At 37.5% G+C, this 17956-nt stretch overlaps 1 protein-coding gene across 8 annotated transcripts in view; it reads left to right on the top strand.

Moving 5' to 3' along the window:
• MPP7 (MAGUK p55 scaffold protein 7) overlaps positions 1-17956 on the top strand; it is a 156781-nt gene that overhangs the window by 128985 nt on the left and 9840 nt on the right. For 7 of the 8 annotated variants that reach the window (XM_069777773.1, XM_069777727.1, XM_069777746.1 and 4 more), the window contains 2 exons: positions 3071-3109; positions 11268-11438. In XM_069777773.1, the coding sequence (XP_069633874.1) occupies positions 3071-3109; positions 11268-11438 (210 nt within the window). The remainder of the gene's footprint in view (positions 1-3070; positions 3110-11267; positions 11439-17956) is intronic. The other variant, XM_069777765.1, reaches the window with a different exon arrangement.

Below are 17956 nucleotides of genomic sequence, written 5' to 3'. Positions count from 1 at the left end.
TCCATGTCTCTAAACTTTGGAACTTTAGGCATATATCTGCCATATCTGCTGCATGTGTACAACCGCTTCAAACACACAGAGCTGTATTAGCGGTGGATCACAATACAAAGTTTCCTGGCAAATAACCTCTGGCTTTACGATGGACAGGCAGTAGCCCTGGTAAAATTCCTGGTAAAGTTCAAACTGGGAGCTACATGTTGATGACTGTTTTGTAGCTGCATTAAGCTACGAAGACCCACTGGTATACCTGTGTGTACATACAGACCTCTTTTTCTCCTGGTCCAGTCTTCCATGTTCATAAATGAGGACTTGTCTGTTTCCAATGATAAAATGCCAGAGAGAATACTTTAAAATGCACAGTCGCTACTTAAGTCAAATAACTTTGCTGAATTCAGGAGACTTTTTAGATGTATTGATGTGAACTGGTTTTGAGCATGAGTGACATTGCAGCCAATTGAAAGTCATGGGAATATAGAAAAACTTGTCATACATATCAGGCAGTGTAAGAGGTCTCTCAGCACAAAGAAGGAGAAAGAAATAGTACCTGGAAGCCAGCCTGCCATCCTACGTCCAGCTTTAGGGCATTTGTCACTTCAAGAACTGGGAGCTCTTAAGGTCAGGAGAGGAAAAAAGGATCCAACGCTTTCACTCTCAACTCACAAAACTGTCGGCACTCTTTTAAGGCACCAAATGTGGTCAACCAAGCAGTGCTCACCTTAGAGAACTTTCCAGCCTACTAAAACTGTATGGTCACCTCGAGTGTAGAAATAAGCTTTAAATAGGATTCAGAGAAGTCTTCCAAATTAATATTTTAAAACATAGGTCCTCAAGAAAAAAGGTACCTAGAAACGATTCTGCAAAACAGTATTGTTCCCCTGGCAGAAAAGACTCTTGTATCCATTTCATGATGAGAAATGGGAAAAGCTCTTCTGTGTAGTCAGATAAGCAGGAGAGTTTTGACTTAGCCTTTGTTTGGTACATCAGTTACGCGTGAAAGATTGTAAAATATCTCTTAGAATAATTTCTTCACATTCCGAGGTGCTACATGCTTCATGGAAACTCTTGGAAATATTTATATTTTAGGCATATTTATCCAGATTCCAAAAGAAATTTGAATGGGATGTAGATTGTAAAATCTCTGCATAAATCTAGACCTTAGTACATAATATCTTTGTGAACAAAATTTCATCATATTTATCTTGCTTTTCTGTAAAAGCCCAAAGATGATTGCAAAAATGTATGTTTTCCACTATCAAGGAGGCAGAAATTTATTGACTTACTGTAGGTAAGCAGAAAGTCTTAAGTACATCTATTATATTAGGATAGTGTCAGAGAAAAAAAGACAAGAGTATATAAATTCTTTCAGCATTCTTTCAGCTACAACTATAGACATTAAAAAAAAAAATACAAAAAAAAACCTCCAAAACCCAGCTCCAAGGGCAGTAGCACCAGCAGCTGTTACTGTAAGTGCAGAAAAATACTGAGATCATGTTCATGGTAGTGATTCTTAGAAATTTTAGGTTAAGACTGATTAAATGGAATTAACAAACTTTGCATTTAATACCAAAGAGATCTTCCATGACAACTGGGTAAGGTCATTGCTACCAAATAAATAGTGGAAGTATCTCATATAGGAAATTTAAAGTGTACATAATATTTCAATGTCTTCATAGGTTCTTTTCTAACTGAGTGTAGTTAAACATGTAAGTTAAACTCACTGCCAGTATGTTGGTATATGCCTCAATATAATAGGTGCTATCAAGAGGATTTTAGAGTAGCTTACATAGCTAAATTTTTTCCTATTTATGAAGTATTAAACAATAATACTTTGTTTTTCTGGCTGTTCTAAGATGAGGAAGCGGTTGAGTGTGGTAGGTGCATTTTTCTTCTTCAATTTAACTTTTCTGTCTTAAGTTATGTTTTCACTCCATTTAATGATTTCCTTTCCTATTTTTCCTTTGTGCTTCTCAGAGGAAATTGAAGGTACATGTACAAAAGTTTCCCTGCATAGCCCAATAATTTTATTTAGAGAGAACATGTGTTTAGAATTAAATTGAATATAGTCCAACGTTTCTAAGAGATGTTATACATATAATGCTTTTATATTGCCACCAAATACATTGAATCATCTTTTAAAGTAGATAAAAATACCAGAATATTCCTGGTTGCTTCATGCAAAGATCAGTAATTTGAACTATTGTTTCAAACTGCTTTCTCTCTCTTGAACTTCTGGAAGATATGTATAAAAAAGTAGTATCATAAAATAATATTAGCAAAACTTGGGTGGGCTGGGATGGAAAGAGATGGTTCCGACTTAATTACATGGCCATGAGAGGTCTTGCATTTCTAATTAATACCGATGAAGTATTTCTCTGAGATGGTAGAAAGTTCATCCATGTAGTATCATCTTTACTGTTTTCCCTCTGAGTGTAGCTGGTTATTGTTATGCTTGCAGCATATGTTAAAGTAATAGCAGCTGATCTCTTGTATTTTTTTTTTTTTAACTTGAGGCCTTTGTTTATAAAGGCATTAGAAATTGTAGCTCATATTTTTTGATCAAAGGGCCTCTGGCATGTAAAAATATACATTATAGCTATTTTATATCAAATGAGAGGATGTGTTTTTGATCAAAAACCTTTCTGTCTAATCCAGTGAGCCAAAACTTAAAGCTAAACTCTGATAATGTATAATTTACGAAAAAAGCTTGATTTACATCAAATACATTTTGCTTTCTTTTAAGTGGCATCATATTTTCTATTAACTGATAAAGTGTGAATAATAGCGTTAGAATTCTTTTTAGAATGTTTGCTGTCATTCACAGTTTTTGCTTGAAAAGGTAAAAAGATCAGTGTGCATGCTGCAAAATTCCAGAATATCTCCAGCTAAAATATAAAACAATAAATGTTGTTTTATGTTTTTAAGAAAATGGCTTATTGAAAGCTTTTTAATGCTATGCTTTATACAGTTGTCATTTTTAAAGTAATTTCTTCTGTATTTTTTGCTGGGCTTCTAACTGTTCTGCTTTATTTCTTGGCTCTTATTCTGTATGCTTTTACCCTTCGTCCAGAAGATGCTGAATGTGCTGGTCACAACAGTGGATCCTATCTAGGTGAGCAATTGGTTACAAAAGACAATTTCTTCCTTTCTTTCAGCTTCTTTCCCGGGAACTACTGTGTCCACTTTGCTTTTGGGGGTAATCTGCATATGAATGTCCTTACTCTGCATGAGAAAAGCATGAATATTAAGGTTTTAAAAATGGCTCATTGGATTTGACATAAAGGGTTTATGTAGTGTATGCCTTTATCTGGTTAAACATAAGCTACTAAAATACTGGTTTGATTTTTAAGTCAAAATAAAAAATATATATAAATTTGGGAAAAATACCTACTTTTAAGGTACATTAAGTAAGCAATGTGTTTAATGAAACAAAAAGGTTACTGTAGCATGAAAAGTTTGAGTAAGTCTTCAAAGACACACTTTCAAGGTTTTATCCAAGTTTTGCTTACACTTTCTTTCTTTGTACATGTCTATCTAACAATTTTGGGAGGATTCAGTGAGACTGCAGAGCAAATTTGCAGGCACTGGTTCTTTTTCCACATTACAAAATAAAATAAGTCATAGTAACTCAATAGCTTAAATTTAGCTTTAAAGCTAGTCTGAGCAAAATGTATCATTGCGGGGAGGGGGGAAAAAGAGGGGAAGGAGTCCTTTGGCTTCAGCTTCAAGATTCCAAATTTCAAACAAAAGTAACATTTAAAAAAGGTGAATGTTCCATGATATGTTTCAACTTTTTAATTTGTGCCATTTTAAAGGCTATGTAAAAATATTTTAGTTGAAACTGTCCAGAATTCCTGCCAGCTGAAGGCTGGCTGGAGTGGATTTTGTGGCAACCAGCCCTTTTCCCAAGGCTTTCATCTTTCTACTACAAGAGGAATGGGAAGAAACTTGTCAAAGTGCTTTAGTACATCCAAGCCACTGGGCTCACTGAAACACCCCTAGACCAGTACTGTAAATTAGAGTTGGTTTTCATATTGCACTATACTGTTTTTAAATGTGGTGTATAAACTACATCAGGAACACACAACTATATAATTGAAAGAACTTTGGCGTCTTTCCAAAAACTTAGTGTGGAATAATTTCATCACGTATTTGTGGAACTAGTGGTCATCTAATCATGCTGAAAATAAACTTCTTACCTTTGTTAATCAACTAAATTAATGTTGAATTGTAATCGTATTGAGAGAATGAAGTATGCTTGGAAAATGATACTTTGGATGCGATTCCAGATGAACTGCATTTTCCTTATCAAATCATCTCTTTGAAACAGAAAAGGCATTCCCCCTCCATCTTTTCTTTTTGTCTGCAAATGCAGATTGCATGAATTCTCAAGATGAGACTGTCATGTTTTCCAATCAGATCTTAGTGGGCTGCTGCTTTATTTGAGAACGAAGGTGGCAAATTAGAATCCATCTTTTCTTGGTGCTGTTAGCCCTTTCAGTGAAACATTTTGGTCTACAGTTACCAAAATGCTCTGTCATCTAGGAAGGAGATGTCTTGAGGAAGAAGCTACTGTTGTCGCAGATGCAAAGAACAAAAAAATCAAGATGGGGTGTAGTTTACTTAGGCAAAACTTTACAAAAAAATATTGGACAACTACTGTACAGTTCAGGCAATGGTTTATCTCTTGAGAGCTTCCACATGGTGGAGTGCTGCCATCGGTCCAGAGATGGTACCTTCAGCCTTCACACGCTGGCTCTGTGCTGTTGGAAGTGAGGTGCCGGAGAGGAGACCCAGAACAACAGGGAGAAAAAGACTTGTTTAAGGTTAGGACCAGTTTTGGGGTAAGGATACAAGTATATTCACTGGTTGTGAATAATTAGCTATTTGGTTTAGAAATGAGAGGTTCCTTGGAGCTCTTCACTAAGAATCTTTCATTAAAAATTATCCTATCTTAAGATCAAGCAGGTAGGCTTTTGAAAGTTGATGTTATCATTCTTTTGCATATGGTAACAGGACACAGTGATTTGTTATTCAGACTGTCTCCTGTACTCCAGTATCTCCTTATTTCACAAGCCATTAGGAGCCCTATCCTAGTCAGACACATTTAGGATTGCTTTTCTCCTAAATTATTTTTCAGTTGTATTTTCTCAAGAAACAAACTGCTGTGGAATAACTTCCTGGGCTGGACAAATGCCACTGCCTAAAGTGTAATAATTTGAACAAAACTTGCTGACCAGCTGCAGGGAGGGCACAAAACTCTTACATATGTACTGTGCAAGGTATAAAACTCGGATAGTCTATAAGGTAAAGGAGTCCTGGGCAAAGACACTTTATAAACCCTCTGTGTTACGTACATGGGAGCCAATACCATATCTAACTGCTGCAGTCCACCTTCTTACTTAAGAGGGCCTCTTTCTTTCCCAATGGTCTGAGTATATATTCCTTCAATCCCAAGGGTAGTGAAGGCCTTCAAAGATATTTTTTCCCCTGCCCGTTGCTTCTTGGGAGAGTGGGAAAACAAATATGTATCTTTTTTGAAAGCGGCTTATTCTGAATGTCCACCTGTGTTTTGCAGTACTCTTTTTTGAAGTGAATCCTGAACATCTCAATTTTTCTGAATATGCATGTTCTTGAAATATGATAGATATTTATGGCACTCCTTGATTACTAAGTAACTGTCATGGTTTAACCCCAGCTGGTAACTAAGCACCACGCAGCCGCTCACTCACTCACTCCCCCCCGCCCAGTGGGGTGGGGAGAGAATCGGAAAAAAAAAAGTAAAACTCGTGGGTTGAGATAAGAACAGTTTAATAGAACAGAAAGGAAGAAACTATAATGATAATAATAACATAATAGAATTAATTAACATATAATAACATAAACAGTTTTCAAAGTATGGATACACTGATTACTTCCTAAAACCAAAATGATGTAAGTAATGTTTCATGCTGCTTTTGACAATGTGTAATCAAATCAAATGAACTACAACAATTCTAATATCAATTAATGAATTTTCAGTTGATTTTATGGCTTGTTATGGGTTTAGGGCTGTGCATTTGTTGGCATTTCAATCTGTGAACCAGGATATTCTGTGAATATCTGACCCTCTCTGAAAGGATATGTACATTAGACATACATGAGGTGGTCATGAAGAGGAACAGAAGAGGCAGGTTTCAAAAAGCAGAATGTCTGTACTGTTTGGGGTCAGATCTTTTATGTCCAAGGTTATGCTGCTATTAATTTGAACCCTCCCCTCTAAAGTGACTTAGATAAATTTAATGATTTTTCACCAAATTCTAATATTTAAGTCACAGTACAGTAATGTATGTTTCTGCAGTAATTTCCTGAGGAATTGCTGGGGAGAACGTTAGGAGTTTGCCTTTGCCAAGCTTAAATTCTAGTTACATTACTTGAACCTTTATGAACATACAGTAAATATAGATGAATATCATCTGTTTACTATTCTCAATTTTGTCTTAAAAATCCAGACATAATCTGAGTTTTTATTAACCCTGTCTAAATGTGCAAGCTGGGAATCAGTCCAGAAGCAAGCAGAGTAAGAAGTCTGCTCTGTGTTTGTGCAGTTCCTGTGTAACAATAGAAATACTCGGTATACGAGCCAGTATAAAAAATCCCAATATTTGGGGGGAAAAAAAATATCCAGAAATATCTAGTAAAAATACCGTGTTCATACAAACCTAGATAATGAGCATGGTTCCAAACTTAGTTTTGTCAGTAATATGAATACAAAAAGTACTTGTACATGCATTTACAATTAAACAGCATTTGTTCACTCTAAATTGTGTAAGATTAGACTAAGTTCAGTGAATAATATACATAATTTAAACACATATTTAAGCACTTGTTTTAATGAATGAAAATGAACAAAAGTATGTGTAAGTGCTTTATAGCATTCTGGAGCCTTACTGGTGAATTTATGAAACGTAGGTGAATTTAAATTATAATATTTCCTGTTAGTGTAATTTCTCTGAATTTGAGAAATTAACTTCTACTTGCATGAATATATTTGGATTTAAATTCACACAACATAGTCACAATCTTTTGTTCACTTCTTCTTTAGAATTATATAATTAAATGTAGATAAGCACAGCTTTTTACATCAGCGTCCTTTTAAAATATATTAAGGAAGACAGGTTCATGCATTGCCTGTTTTCAGTTTGGATTTCTGTGTGAGGTCCAAGTGGATTTCTCTATGTAAATGTAAGGATGTTGTTCTGAGATGACCAAATATATATTGCTAGTGGTTAAAAGAATAATTGCGCTTTTTCTGCTAGGGTTTTTTTGTCATTCTTTTTCTTAGAGATGTAAGTAGTTTCTCTTGGATTGTTGTTGGGCCTTAATTAAGTTTATTAGTAGCGGCTTTTGATTTTTATTTCCTGTTGAGAAGTGTTATAAGGTTTGGAGACATCTGTAGTTTGAGAACATTTGTTCTTCATATTTTCTTCCCAGCGGCTGTTCTTATTTCACCAAATCTGTTACATTCCAGCAGTAGTTTATGGGTTTGCATGTTCAGTAAGCTTCTAGTCATGTAGCTGAACCCAGTGAGCTGGTGCAAGCTTCTCAATATTCAGAATTTTATGTTGCTTTAGTGACAGAATTTTCCCCTTTTATTTTATAGTCTGCATACTTGGCAACTAAAGTTAATCTCTGCTGATATCCATATTCCACAGAAAGTGTAGCCTGCAGCTCCGTTCACATTCATCAAGGTTTATATTATCAAATGTTCTGGGCAAGCAATGCTTTTTCCCTTTGTTCTTTATAAGAATTTACTTTTAAGCTTAATCATTTTATAGAAACTTTCTTTTTCTGTCACATATCAGTATTGGTTTTGTTTTTCCGTAGTGATTGTCACTATATTTTTAATAATGCTCTATTATTAATTTAAATATATGAAGTTTGTTTTTCATCTTCCCTAAACTGTAAAATATGCAAGCATTAGCAGAATATTTTTTTGCTTGTTCATAAATGTTTTTATTCCTTGCAAGTACAATGTTGTTTCAGGTTCAGCTTGATCTTTTTCACAGTCATAGCTGCCCAACATATAATGCAATTTTAAATGTAGAGTTCAATAGAAAATATTTATTAACAGTTCTTTATAAAATAGCTTCTGAAGGTCACAGTAAAGTTAAGCCACATATGTGAGGACATATAATGGCAGATGTGAGAGAGGAAGAATCATGTTTCCAGGAAAGCAGTAGCAGTATCATAAAAATGTTGGATATATTTGAAACAGTCTCATCCTTCTTCTCCAAACTGTACATTTTCCTTGGTTTTGAAAGCTGCTTAAAGCAAGCTTTCGTGGGTTTCTGTATGGGGCTATTCAGATGGGCTTTGAGGAACAGTGAAAACAACTTTCAAACTGACAATAGTCTTAAAGTGGCAAAGCAATCAGCATATCACAGGTTTTTAATATTCAGTAATTTAACAGAGTGTCTTCACCAGCACACTGCAGAGAAATCAGCCATACTGGAAATGTGCTTTGTTATCTCTGGCCCACATGTTTGTTCTTTTTTATTAATATAATAGCTTTTCTGTAATGTCTACGTCCTAGTTGAACTTGTTGTGGAACCCACTTAATATACAGGATAATATTACTATTTTCATTTTACCAGTGAGTTTCAGTCACAGAAATATCAAACATTTTAAACAAGGAAACCCATGTTAGCAGTGGAACCTTATCACCTAAGTGTTTGTGAAGCTTTATGTGCAGCCTGTAAAAGTGACAAGGGACAAATCAGCCTGAAGACAGCACTGAAAGATTTTCTCCTTTTTGCTAGGAAAAAAAAAATTTAAAAAAATCTGTTTTTTTTCCATCTTTTAAGGGAAGAAGGAATGAAAATTCTTAAATAACGCACCACTTGGTAGTTTGGTAATGAAATCTGATTAAAGAGGACGGAGAAAAGAGGAACAAGTTACAAATGGTCTTACTAAAGCCTAACTGCACAGATTGGATTGATATGAAGATTTTGCAGAAAGAGTATTTTTCCTAAAGATTCTGCAGTTCGACACGTAAGCCGAGGTTAGGAAGCTGTTGGTAATGGTGCTCTGAGGCAGCTGCTCAGAGGTATGGAGCGCTTGGTATTTGCAAGGTCAACGCCAAACTGGAATGGAGATGATTGGTTTAGCTTCATTTGATCGCTATCCTTACTTTTTACCTTTTCCAGATATGTGGATTCTGGTTTTTTGTGACAAAGCTTTTTATTCTGTAAACTGCTTAGTAGCAAATGGTGACGAGTTAGTCTCACTTTTTCTTTTCTTTTCTTTGTTTATTTTCATAAAATGATTATACAGAAAAAAATTCAGAACAATTTTCAGCTTGCTTTTAGGGCAACTGGTTATTATTTTTTTTTAATCTGGAGCCTTTTAGATGAGGCCTCAGGAAACTAGTAACTCACTTCATGTGTCTGTATTGCTAATGTTACTTTTAACCTTTCTTTATAACTGTCTATACAGTTAGGTGTAGTTATGTAGCAAGAAAACATCCTCATGTCATGACGGACTTCACACTAGGGCAGACAAGATGTCCCAGGCCCTCTCTTGGGTGTGTAAGTTCACAGCTACCAGCACTCCAACAGGGCTTTTCTGACTGCAGTCACTTCAGTGTTAGTGTTCTTTTTTAAATACTAAAATAACATAACTCAGTTTATTTCATTATGTTTTCATATCTCATATTTTGGTCCCTTTTCTATCCCAGCCCATGTCCTTCTCAGTCTTGACAATACTGTAGCTCTTAAGAATCTCATCAGCCTTTTCAGTGGATGCTAGCTCTTCTTTTTCATCGATTTTCATTTTACTTATTCATATTTTGAATACGAATGTGTTGACATCACTTAATTCTCAAAAAAATTTTTCTTCCCTTTTTGTCTATATGCATGTGTTGTAGATTCCCATAGGTACAGGGGCTCACATCAATAAAATAACTTGCTTAACATCCTCTGTGATCCAGGTTCTGCAAAGATTTATGCTAAGTGGAACTGTGTGTGTGCAAAATGCTAAGCCTGTCACTAAGCCTTGTAGGATTTCGCTTCAGATCTGGTTCTTAATATTTGCAGAACTGAGTCTTGAATTTGCCAGATACTACCTTTGAAGAAAAAACTGTAATATGATTACTTCTCAAACACCTAAACATAAGTGCTATTACAAGTTTATGAAAACATATTGCTGAAATATCTGGGGTCACCAAAAGTTTACACATGTTTACTGTCCTATGAAATGTTCTGGGCAAAAAAACAAAAAAGGTGTTGGGATTTTTCCGGTATTTAAAGTGTAGTTTGTGTATTACTTTATTACCCTAAATAATGAAATCAGCTTTGCAGTCCTTCTTTGCAGTCCTTCCCGTAGTTCCTTCTAGAACAAAAGTGGTGCCATAGAGGTACCAGTAAAATGTAATATAGTGCAGTGTAAAGGATTTATTTGAAAAACTGTAAGGTAATCATTAACAGAGGAGTAAACTAGTTTTTTAACATATAGTGTAGAAGGTTTTTTGTGCTGTTCTGCTTGAAAATGTCTATGATTATCTCCTCTGAGAGTACTTAAAAGCTATGTGAAATTTGCACTCTTGTAAATAGGCACTGTAGATGTCACACTGTTGATGCAATTGGAAATGCAAATTTAATAGGAATATTAACTTTTAATTTCATGCTAACATATCCATAATATGGGTACTGTCTTGTCTAAGATGTTTCATAGTGTTTTGAAATTTAACTTACAGTGTTTGGTTTTACTTTTAAACATATTTGGGAAAGGTTTTGTGCACTTTTTTTATACTATCAGCATGGAGCTAAGCACAAAAAAATTGTTCAAGGAGTTAATTCTCATTAACCCTTTCAGACACCAAATGTGTTTCTGCCATATGTTGTACTTGATGTCTGTGTGCCATGATGATTTAATAGAAATGCATTAAGCGTGGTATGAGAGTCCAGATTGCATGAATTTCCTTGTGTATGTGTACTAATGTATAAGATACTCAAATTATCTAAATATGTTAACAACTTATTGTAATTATATTTTATAGCTGCTTGTTGCAACTGTTATGTTTTTATTGGTAATCTTAACTTTGCAGTTGAAATAGGCACCTGATATAGTTTAAAACTGCGGGAAAATATCATTCTAATGACCTGGCTTATTAAACATATAATACATTTTTTATTCCATGCACGAATCCTCCAATGTTTGGAAGAGACTGTTTTCAAATGTTTCGAAAAGACTTATTTTCTTACTTTGAAAAAATCCTGTTCTTATTCCAGCTGGTTTTAGAAGAAGCTTTCGTCTTAGCAGAAAAGATAAAAAAACAAACAAATCTATGTATGAGTGCAAGAAGAGTGATCAGTATGATACAGCAGATATCCCAACATATGAAGAAGTTGCAAAATATAGACGACAACCTAATGACAAATACAGGCTTGTAGTTTTGGTTGGTAAGTTGTTTTCTTTATTTTTGACCTGGTAAAATAGAGGACTGCTGATTAGCACAGTGCTTACCACAAAATCATTTAGATTGGACGGGATCTCAGGAGGTCATCTGGTCCAGCCTCCCACTCAGCAGGATTAACACTGAATTCAGAGCAGGCTGCTGATGACAACAACTTTGGGAACCTGTCTTCCCACCCCGTCTTCCCACCTCACACCTCAGTAAAGAGGTGGCCTCCATCTTCTCAACGGGTATCAGAAGGGTGCTGGTGGGTCCCCCTGAAGACACCTCTTCTTCAAGCTAGATGAACCCAGTTCCCTCAGCCTCTCCTCACAGGTCATGTGCTTCCTCTCCCGACCATCTTGGAGGCTCTCCGCTGGCTTTGCTCCAGTTTATCAACATCTTTGTTGTAGTGCGGGGCCCATCATGGACAGAGTATTCCTCACAGGGTCTAACGAGTGCTGAGTAAAGGGGAAGAATCATTTCCCTCTGTCTACGGGCTAGGCTCCTGCTGATGCATCCCTGTTAGCCTTCATTGCTGGCAGCGTGCGCTGTGGACTCATGCTTAGCTCGCTGCCCACCTGGACCCCCCGGTCCTTTTCGTCCAGGCTGCTCCCCAGCCAGTCAGTCCCCAGCCTGTACTGCTGTGGGGCTTAGTCTATGCCATAGGCAGGACTTTGTATTTGTCCTCATCAAATTTCACAAAGTTCTGCCAGCCCGTGCCTGTACCATATCAAGGTCCCTCTGAGTGGAGGCCCTGCCCTTGAGCAAGTCACTTGCATCGCCCATTTTGGCATCTGCAAACTTGATAAGGTCCCATTCTGTGTCCTCCTCCAGGTTATTGACAGAGATAGGAAATGGTATATGTCCCAGGGTAGAAACCTGAGGAACTCCACTTGTAATGAGTCACCCAGTAGAGTACAGACCAATAACCCCTTCCCTTGAACATGATCATCCATCCAGTTTTTCACCTATCTAGTAGCCCACCTATCTAGACAGGATGTCCCAACTTGCATATAAGGATGCTTTAGGAGATCATGTTTAAAGCCTTGCTAAACCAAAGGGAGATAACATTGAAATATAGCTACCATGGTTACTAGCCTGAACCTGGCAGTCAAGCTGTACTAAAATTCAAAAGAATTAAGTCGCTGTTCCGCTCTTAGAGATCAATCAATATACCTATATGGAAAAAAAAAGAATAAAAAAGAGAGCAGAATAAATAACTGTGGTCAGCGAAGACAGAATATATAAGTGAAAAGAAACAAAATCATCTACTGTGTTAGAATAACTAAAAAGACAAGTAGAGAGAAAAGTGGATGAGAGGTGGATTTCTGTAGGCCAGGAACAGATGTAAGCATAGCTGCAGAAGACTCAAGATGTCACCCTTTGTCAGCTTTCTGTTCTTCTATAATCTGTCACTGCCATGGCTTCCCCCCACAGCATTTATTATCTAATCAAAATGCATTGCTTCAGTCTCCTAAAAAAAGAGAAAATACATTATCTTAAGTTTCTCAAAGGTAACCACTGGAGTACCAATGAGTAATGAGTAACCATTCCTACCAATGGGTAATGTCTCATTGCTTATTGTTTCTTTTGCAGTAGCACGTAGGCTGATGCTTCATTAGTAAAGTTTCCTCCATTCTGAAAGCAGCAGAGCAGAGAAATATGACCCTCTATCAGGGACTGTTATGAGCTGTTGAGTAGCTGTGTTTTTATATCACTCATATCCAAGGGAACATTAAATTTAGTTTTTAATAAACAGTTTTGTCACTCTCCAGCACTAAAATTCAGCCACCTACTAGTGTGATCACTGTGAGATTGTGGGCTACATACAACAAGTAATAACATGGTTGAGTTGATTTTACAGTTACATCAACAGAGTGCAGTGCAAAAGTGTGATAAGTAGACTTTTTATAACAAATTGCATATGTCTGATCTAAGGAATACCTAGAGATTTCATTTGATTTTTGTTGTAATAAATCAAATGAAGAAAGTGTGCTTTTTCAGTAACAAAAGCAGTTCACAAATTTATTGCAGACTTCAGTAATTCTAATGTTTTTCTCTGGATATTAAGAGCAGCTTAAGTCTGGCCAATACCATAAAAATGTCTTGGGCAAAATGTGGAAAAACTAGCAGAGCTAAGCAATGCAGGTATAGTAGAAGCAAACATATGTAAAAAGCTTTTTGTGTGCCAGTAGCAGCATTCAATATAATTCGTCAAATATAATTTGGATAGTAGTACTAGGAAACAAAGGGACAGATAATTAATTTATAGCTGTAATTGGTGGGGGCACTAAATATCTGTTGTGTTATATTAGGCCTAAATGTATAATTTAGTGTTGGAAGGCGTTTTTAGGTTTTGTTTTGCCCTTTTTAAGGGCGAGGGAGTTTGACAACTTTGAAATGGAAATTTCTTTGGCTTCATTTTAAATTGGTCTAGTCTAATTTACAGAATGCAAATTGCACACAGGGTAATTTTTAGCACCCTGCTGTGTGATATATACTAGTCCCAGTTTCAGCTATGTGTATTGGTTTGTCCAGATTCTACCTTGTCTGCTAATGTAGGTTCATGAATAAAATCGTGCGTATCCTTGGGGCTAAAATAACAGATCATCTGAAGCAGTGATGATACAGATGCTTCTACTGTGCTTTTAGCTGTTATGAATGTGATGAGTCTGCTAAAACCAAAATTATCCAATATCATGTCACCAGTCATATTCTGGTGACTTATTGTTCCCAGGCTGCCAACAAATCCTTGAAGTCTTCCTTCACAAATATTGCCTGCACCCTAAGCATGATACCTTGCAGGCCTATCAGGCAAAGGCAGAATGTTTTAATATGAAATGTATTATTTAGACACTAGAATTTTCATTTACATTAATGAGGGGAAAGTCCTGCTCACAAAGGCTTCTGCCTCAGTAATTGTGAGGGCTGGACTAGCACAAATTTTATTTCCTAAGAGTCGGAATGGATGTGCTGCGTACTATAATTTTACACAGCGTATTTTCAGCTAAGTGAGAGCTTTCTGAAGGGGCAGTGCTAGGATAAAGCAAGGTCAGCAGTAACAAACCATGAGCATGTGTCCCCCAGAATGCACGCAGTTATGTGCATGCAGTCTTATCACCAGAGGCATGCAAAGCCTTTCACGTGCTGTGGTCACCCATGGTGATGCATCTCTCCTAAGTGAGCAGTGGTGGAAGCAAGGACCAGAGGTGTGTCACCATGAAGGAGCAGTTATTATTGGTGTGTGACACAATCAGAAAAGTCTCTCTGTCTCTGAATTAGGCTGTCAGTACTCCCCACAAAAGTCTCCTTCTGGTCACCACTGCGAAGAAAAGGGATCTGGGACTGGAAAAGTTGTCTATTGTTATATTGCTTACATTTTAAAAAAAAAATCCGTCACCTCTGGTTTTATCATGAACGAGCTATGTGGAGGCCAGGTCTGCCTCAGAGCAGGGGAGGATGAAACGGAAGTGGCTTCTAGCTCTCCACATCTCCTGACTTACCTTTAACATGTGTTCAGTGGTGGCTTGCAGAGACTTAATAGATCTACAGCTGTAATGCAGGAAAATGGCCTACTGTGGCCATACTACTTCAAGTAAACTTGAAGTAAGTTTGACAATGAAGAAAGAGACCTAGAATTGCTATCTTCATTAAACCTTCCTGGTTGAAGGCATGGGTAGGTCAGCGTGGTTGAGTAATGAATACATAGGATGTAACATATTGCCTAGCCTTGCCCATGAGAACACCAGCATGAAGTCACTGATCCTGCTTCAGTGAACAGCAAATCTCAAAGTACAGTCCCACTGCTAGTTATAATTTACTGTAACAAAAAAATGAGGTTCTACTTTCCTACCGCATATCTCACTGAGCTACAGTTGGACATGCACGTGCAGTCATTGCATTATAGTGATCAGTTGTATGAGTAATTAATAACAGAACCTCTGTCGAGGCATGTTTTCTACGGGGTCTTTATGATCCCAGCAGGGATGTTGTCACCTAACTCCCAAAATCTTCTCTGAAACACTGCTTTCTTTTCCCCCCCCCTTTCAAATAGACTTCTAGGAGCTCAGTATGTATCTATGGGTGAAGAATGGCTGCTTGGGTTAACCCTCCTGAGACTTGAACTTATATCAAACAATTTTTTCAGTTTTCTTCAGACATGTCTGAATGGTACAAAATTTAATGCGAGTTTTAATGATCAGTGGTTTAATTCTGCAAGTGTCCCTCAATAAAGTGAGGTAGCCACTACAGTTCCATTTGTGCAGGATTCGACCATTACTTAGCTTACGTGACTCAATGTGTAACAGCAAGCAATATAAATGTTCCTTTAAAAAAAATAAACAAAATATCTCTAAATCTGTCACCATGACTCTAAATACTGCTGCCTGGGGTGATTTATAGTAAACTGAAACTATGCTACAGTCGTGGATCCCACATGCCTGGCATTTTACTATAAGAACCTGGACTGTCCTTTCCAATCCTGATGCTTTATTCTCTTCTTGAGTTCAAACTCTGTTCAGATTCATAATTATTAGAAATTGGCATCTTTCTCTGCTGCATCAAAATGAAAAGAATATTCAGAATAGAAGTGTACATTACACTTGGGAGATGTAGTGTAAAAATCAGCATAATGGATGGCATTGCTAATTAGGAATCAGCCTTCAGTGTCCATATGCTACAGTTATGACAACTCTGTGAAGACAGCACTGAAAAAGAAGAATCTACACCTTTCAGTGGTTAAATTTAAAGATTATTTTTAAATGGTAAACCTGGAAGGGGAGACAGAGTAGTAGTGAGGTTGTGGTCTGGAAATGGATTTGATCTAAGTTTCCAGAGCATCTGTTGCAAGAAGCAAAGCCTGGATTCTTTACATATAAATAGAGCTAAAAGCATATTGTTGATCTGACAGCATGTAGACTAAGGAAATAATATTTGTTTAGATTTGATGGGAAAGATTTTTAGATAGGAAAGATGTTTAGATTTGCTTGAAAGGAATACAATGATTTTTTTTTTTTAATTTGAATTCCACTTGTTTCATTCTACTTTGCTAAGACATATTGAGAATTTCAATTACTTTTCCTATAAAAATCCATATTTGCCTTAAATAGCTAAACTATTAAAAAAGGAAAAATGCTTTTTTAAAAACATAAAAACAAAAGTAATGCCATTATCTACATAGCACATTGCTTTCCTCTGCAGACATGCACCAGTAGAGGCTGCTGTACACCATGTTAAATAAACATTTATACATACTGATGGATTAATTTACAGGCAGGTCAGAGATGGAACTTGAAATGTAGTTGTGTGTTTAACTTATGTAAACATATACAAATTATAAATGCAGAAATGCTAAGATTTTACAGAGAGACCACAGTCTGGGGGTAGCAGCAAAGTAGCAAGCATTTGCTTTTCAACATTACGTGTTTCTGAGTTCAGACAGGGCAGATAGTCATTTTTAGAAATAGGCACCTGAAGGTGCTAAAGCATCAGTCTTTGCTTTTTGACTCTTGCTAGTAATTAACTAATATATCACTACTTCATTAAAATGTTTATTAGGTTTTGTATTTCTGATGTCTAAAATGTCTCTGTTAAGATGCACTTCGTGCATAAATGTGTCGCTTTCACTGGAAGAGCAGAATTTTCCTTAAAACCACATGTATTATCCTTGTATTATTTGGGATGTGGTTCCAATGACTCACTCCCCTCTACATTCTGCTCTGCAGAAAGAAAGCCACTGCGCTGCATGTCAGAAACACACGAGCATGCAGAGCTGAGCTCCCTTCACACACCCCCACACCCAAAAAGGGCCAGGCAGGCTGGAGCCCTGCGTGAAGGGCTCCTGGAGGCAGGAGGCGATTGCCCACGGAGCCTTCGAGACCTCACGGGACAGGATGCCCTCACTAAGACCTAAGGCACCACTGGCAAATGGCCGAGTTAGGGACAACCTGAAAGCCAAGAGGAACATCTGCTCAGTAGCTTCTAGGACAGCAGTACTCAAGTGGAGGTGGAGGAGATGGGTCAAAAAATTCCATGCAGTCTTTGTTTCCTCCTGCCATCCCCTTTCAGAGAGTGGTCTCCCTTGGACCCGTTCAGACATCAGGCAGGAGTCAAGCATGGTTTAAAAGAAAATCAACAACAAAGAAACGAACCCAAACATCCCAAACAGGCTGAGACCTACCTTCCTTCCTCTCCCCGTGCGATGCCACCCTCACGCAGTCAAAAGGTGGACGGTGACAGCTACAGCCAGCCAGAGCCCAGGCGGTATTCCTGCCTGCAGCCGGGCGGGAAGGAGCGGTGCTCCCAGGGCGTGGGGAGATGGTGGGAGCAATGTTCCTCCGGGGAGCCCGGCGCAGACGAGGGATGCCACAGCTGGAGGGGGCGAGGACAAGACCATGCTGACACACGGAGTGCAGAGGCTTTGGGGGGACTTTGCGCATGCCAGCTGGGGTCCTCCAGTCTGTGAGTTGGGGATATTCTGGCAAAATGAATAGCCAAACCACTTTTTGTGCTGGAAAGGTGCAC

This window comes from Haliaeetus albicilla, chromosome 2, assembly GCF_947461875.1.
Source record: "Haliaeetus albicilla chromosome 2, bHalAlb1.1, whole genome shotgun sequence".
NCBI classification, from domain to species: domain Eukaryota; kingdom Metazoa; phylum Chordata; class Aves; order Accipitriformes; family Accipitridae; genus Haliaeetus; species Haliaeetus albicilla.
Note: the sequence above shows the minus strand (reverse complement) of the source record. Positions and strands in the feature narration are given on the sequence as shown.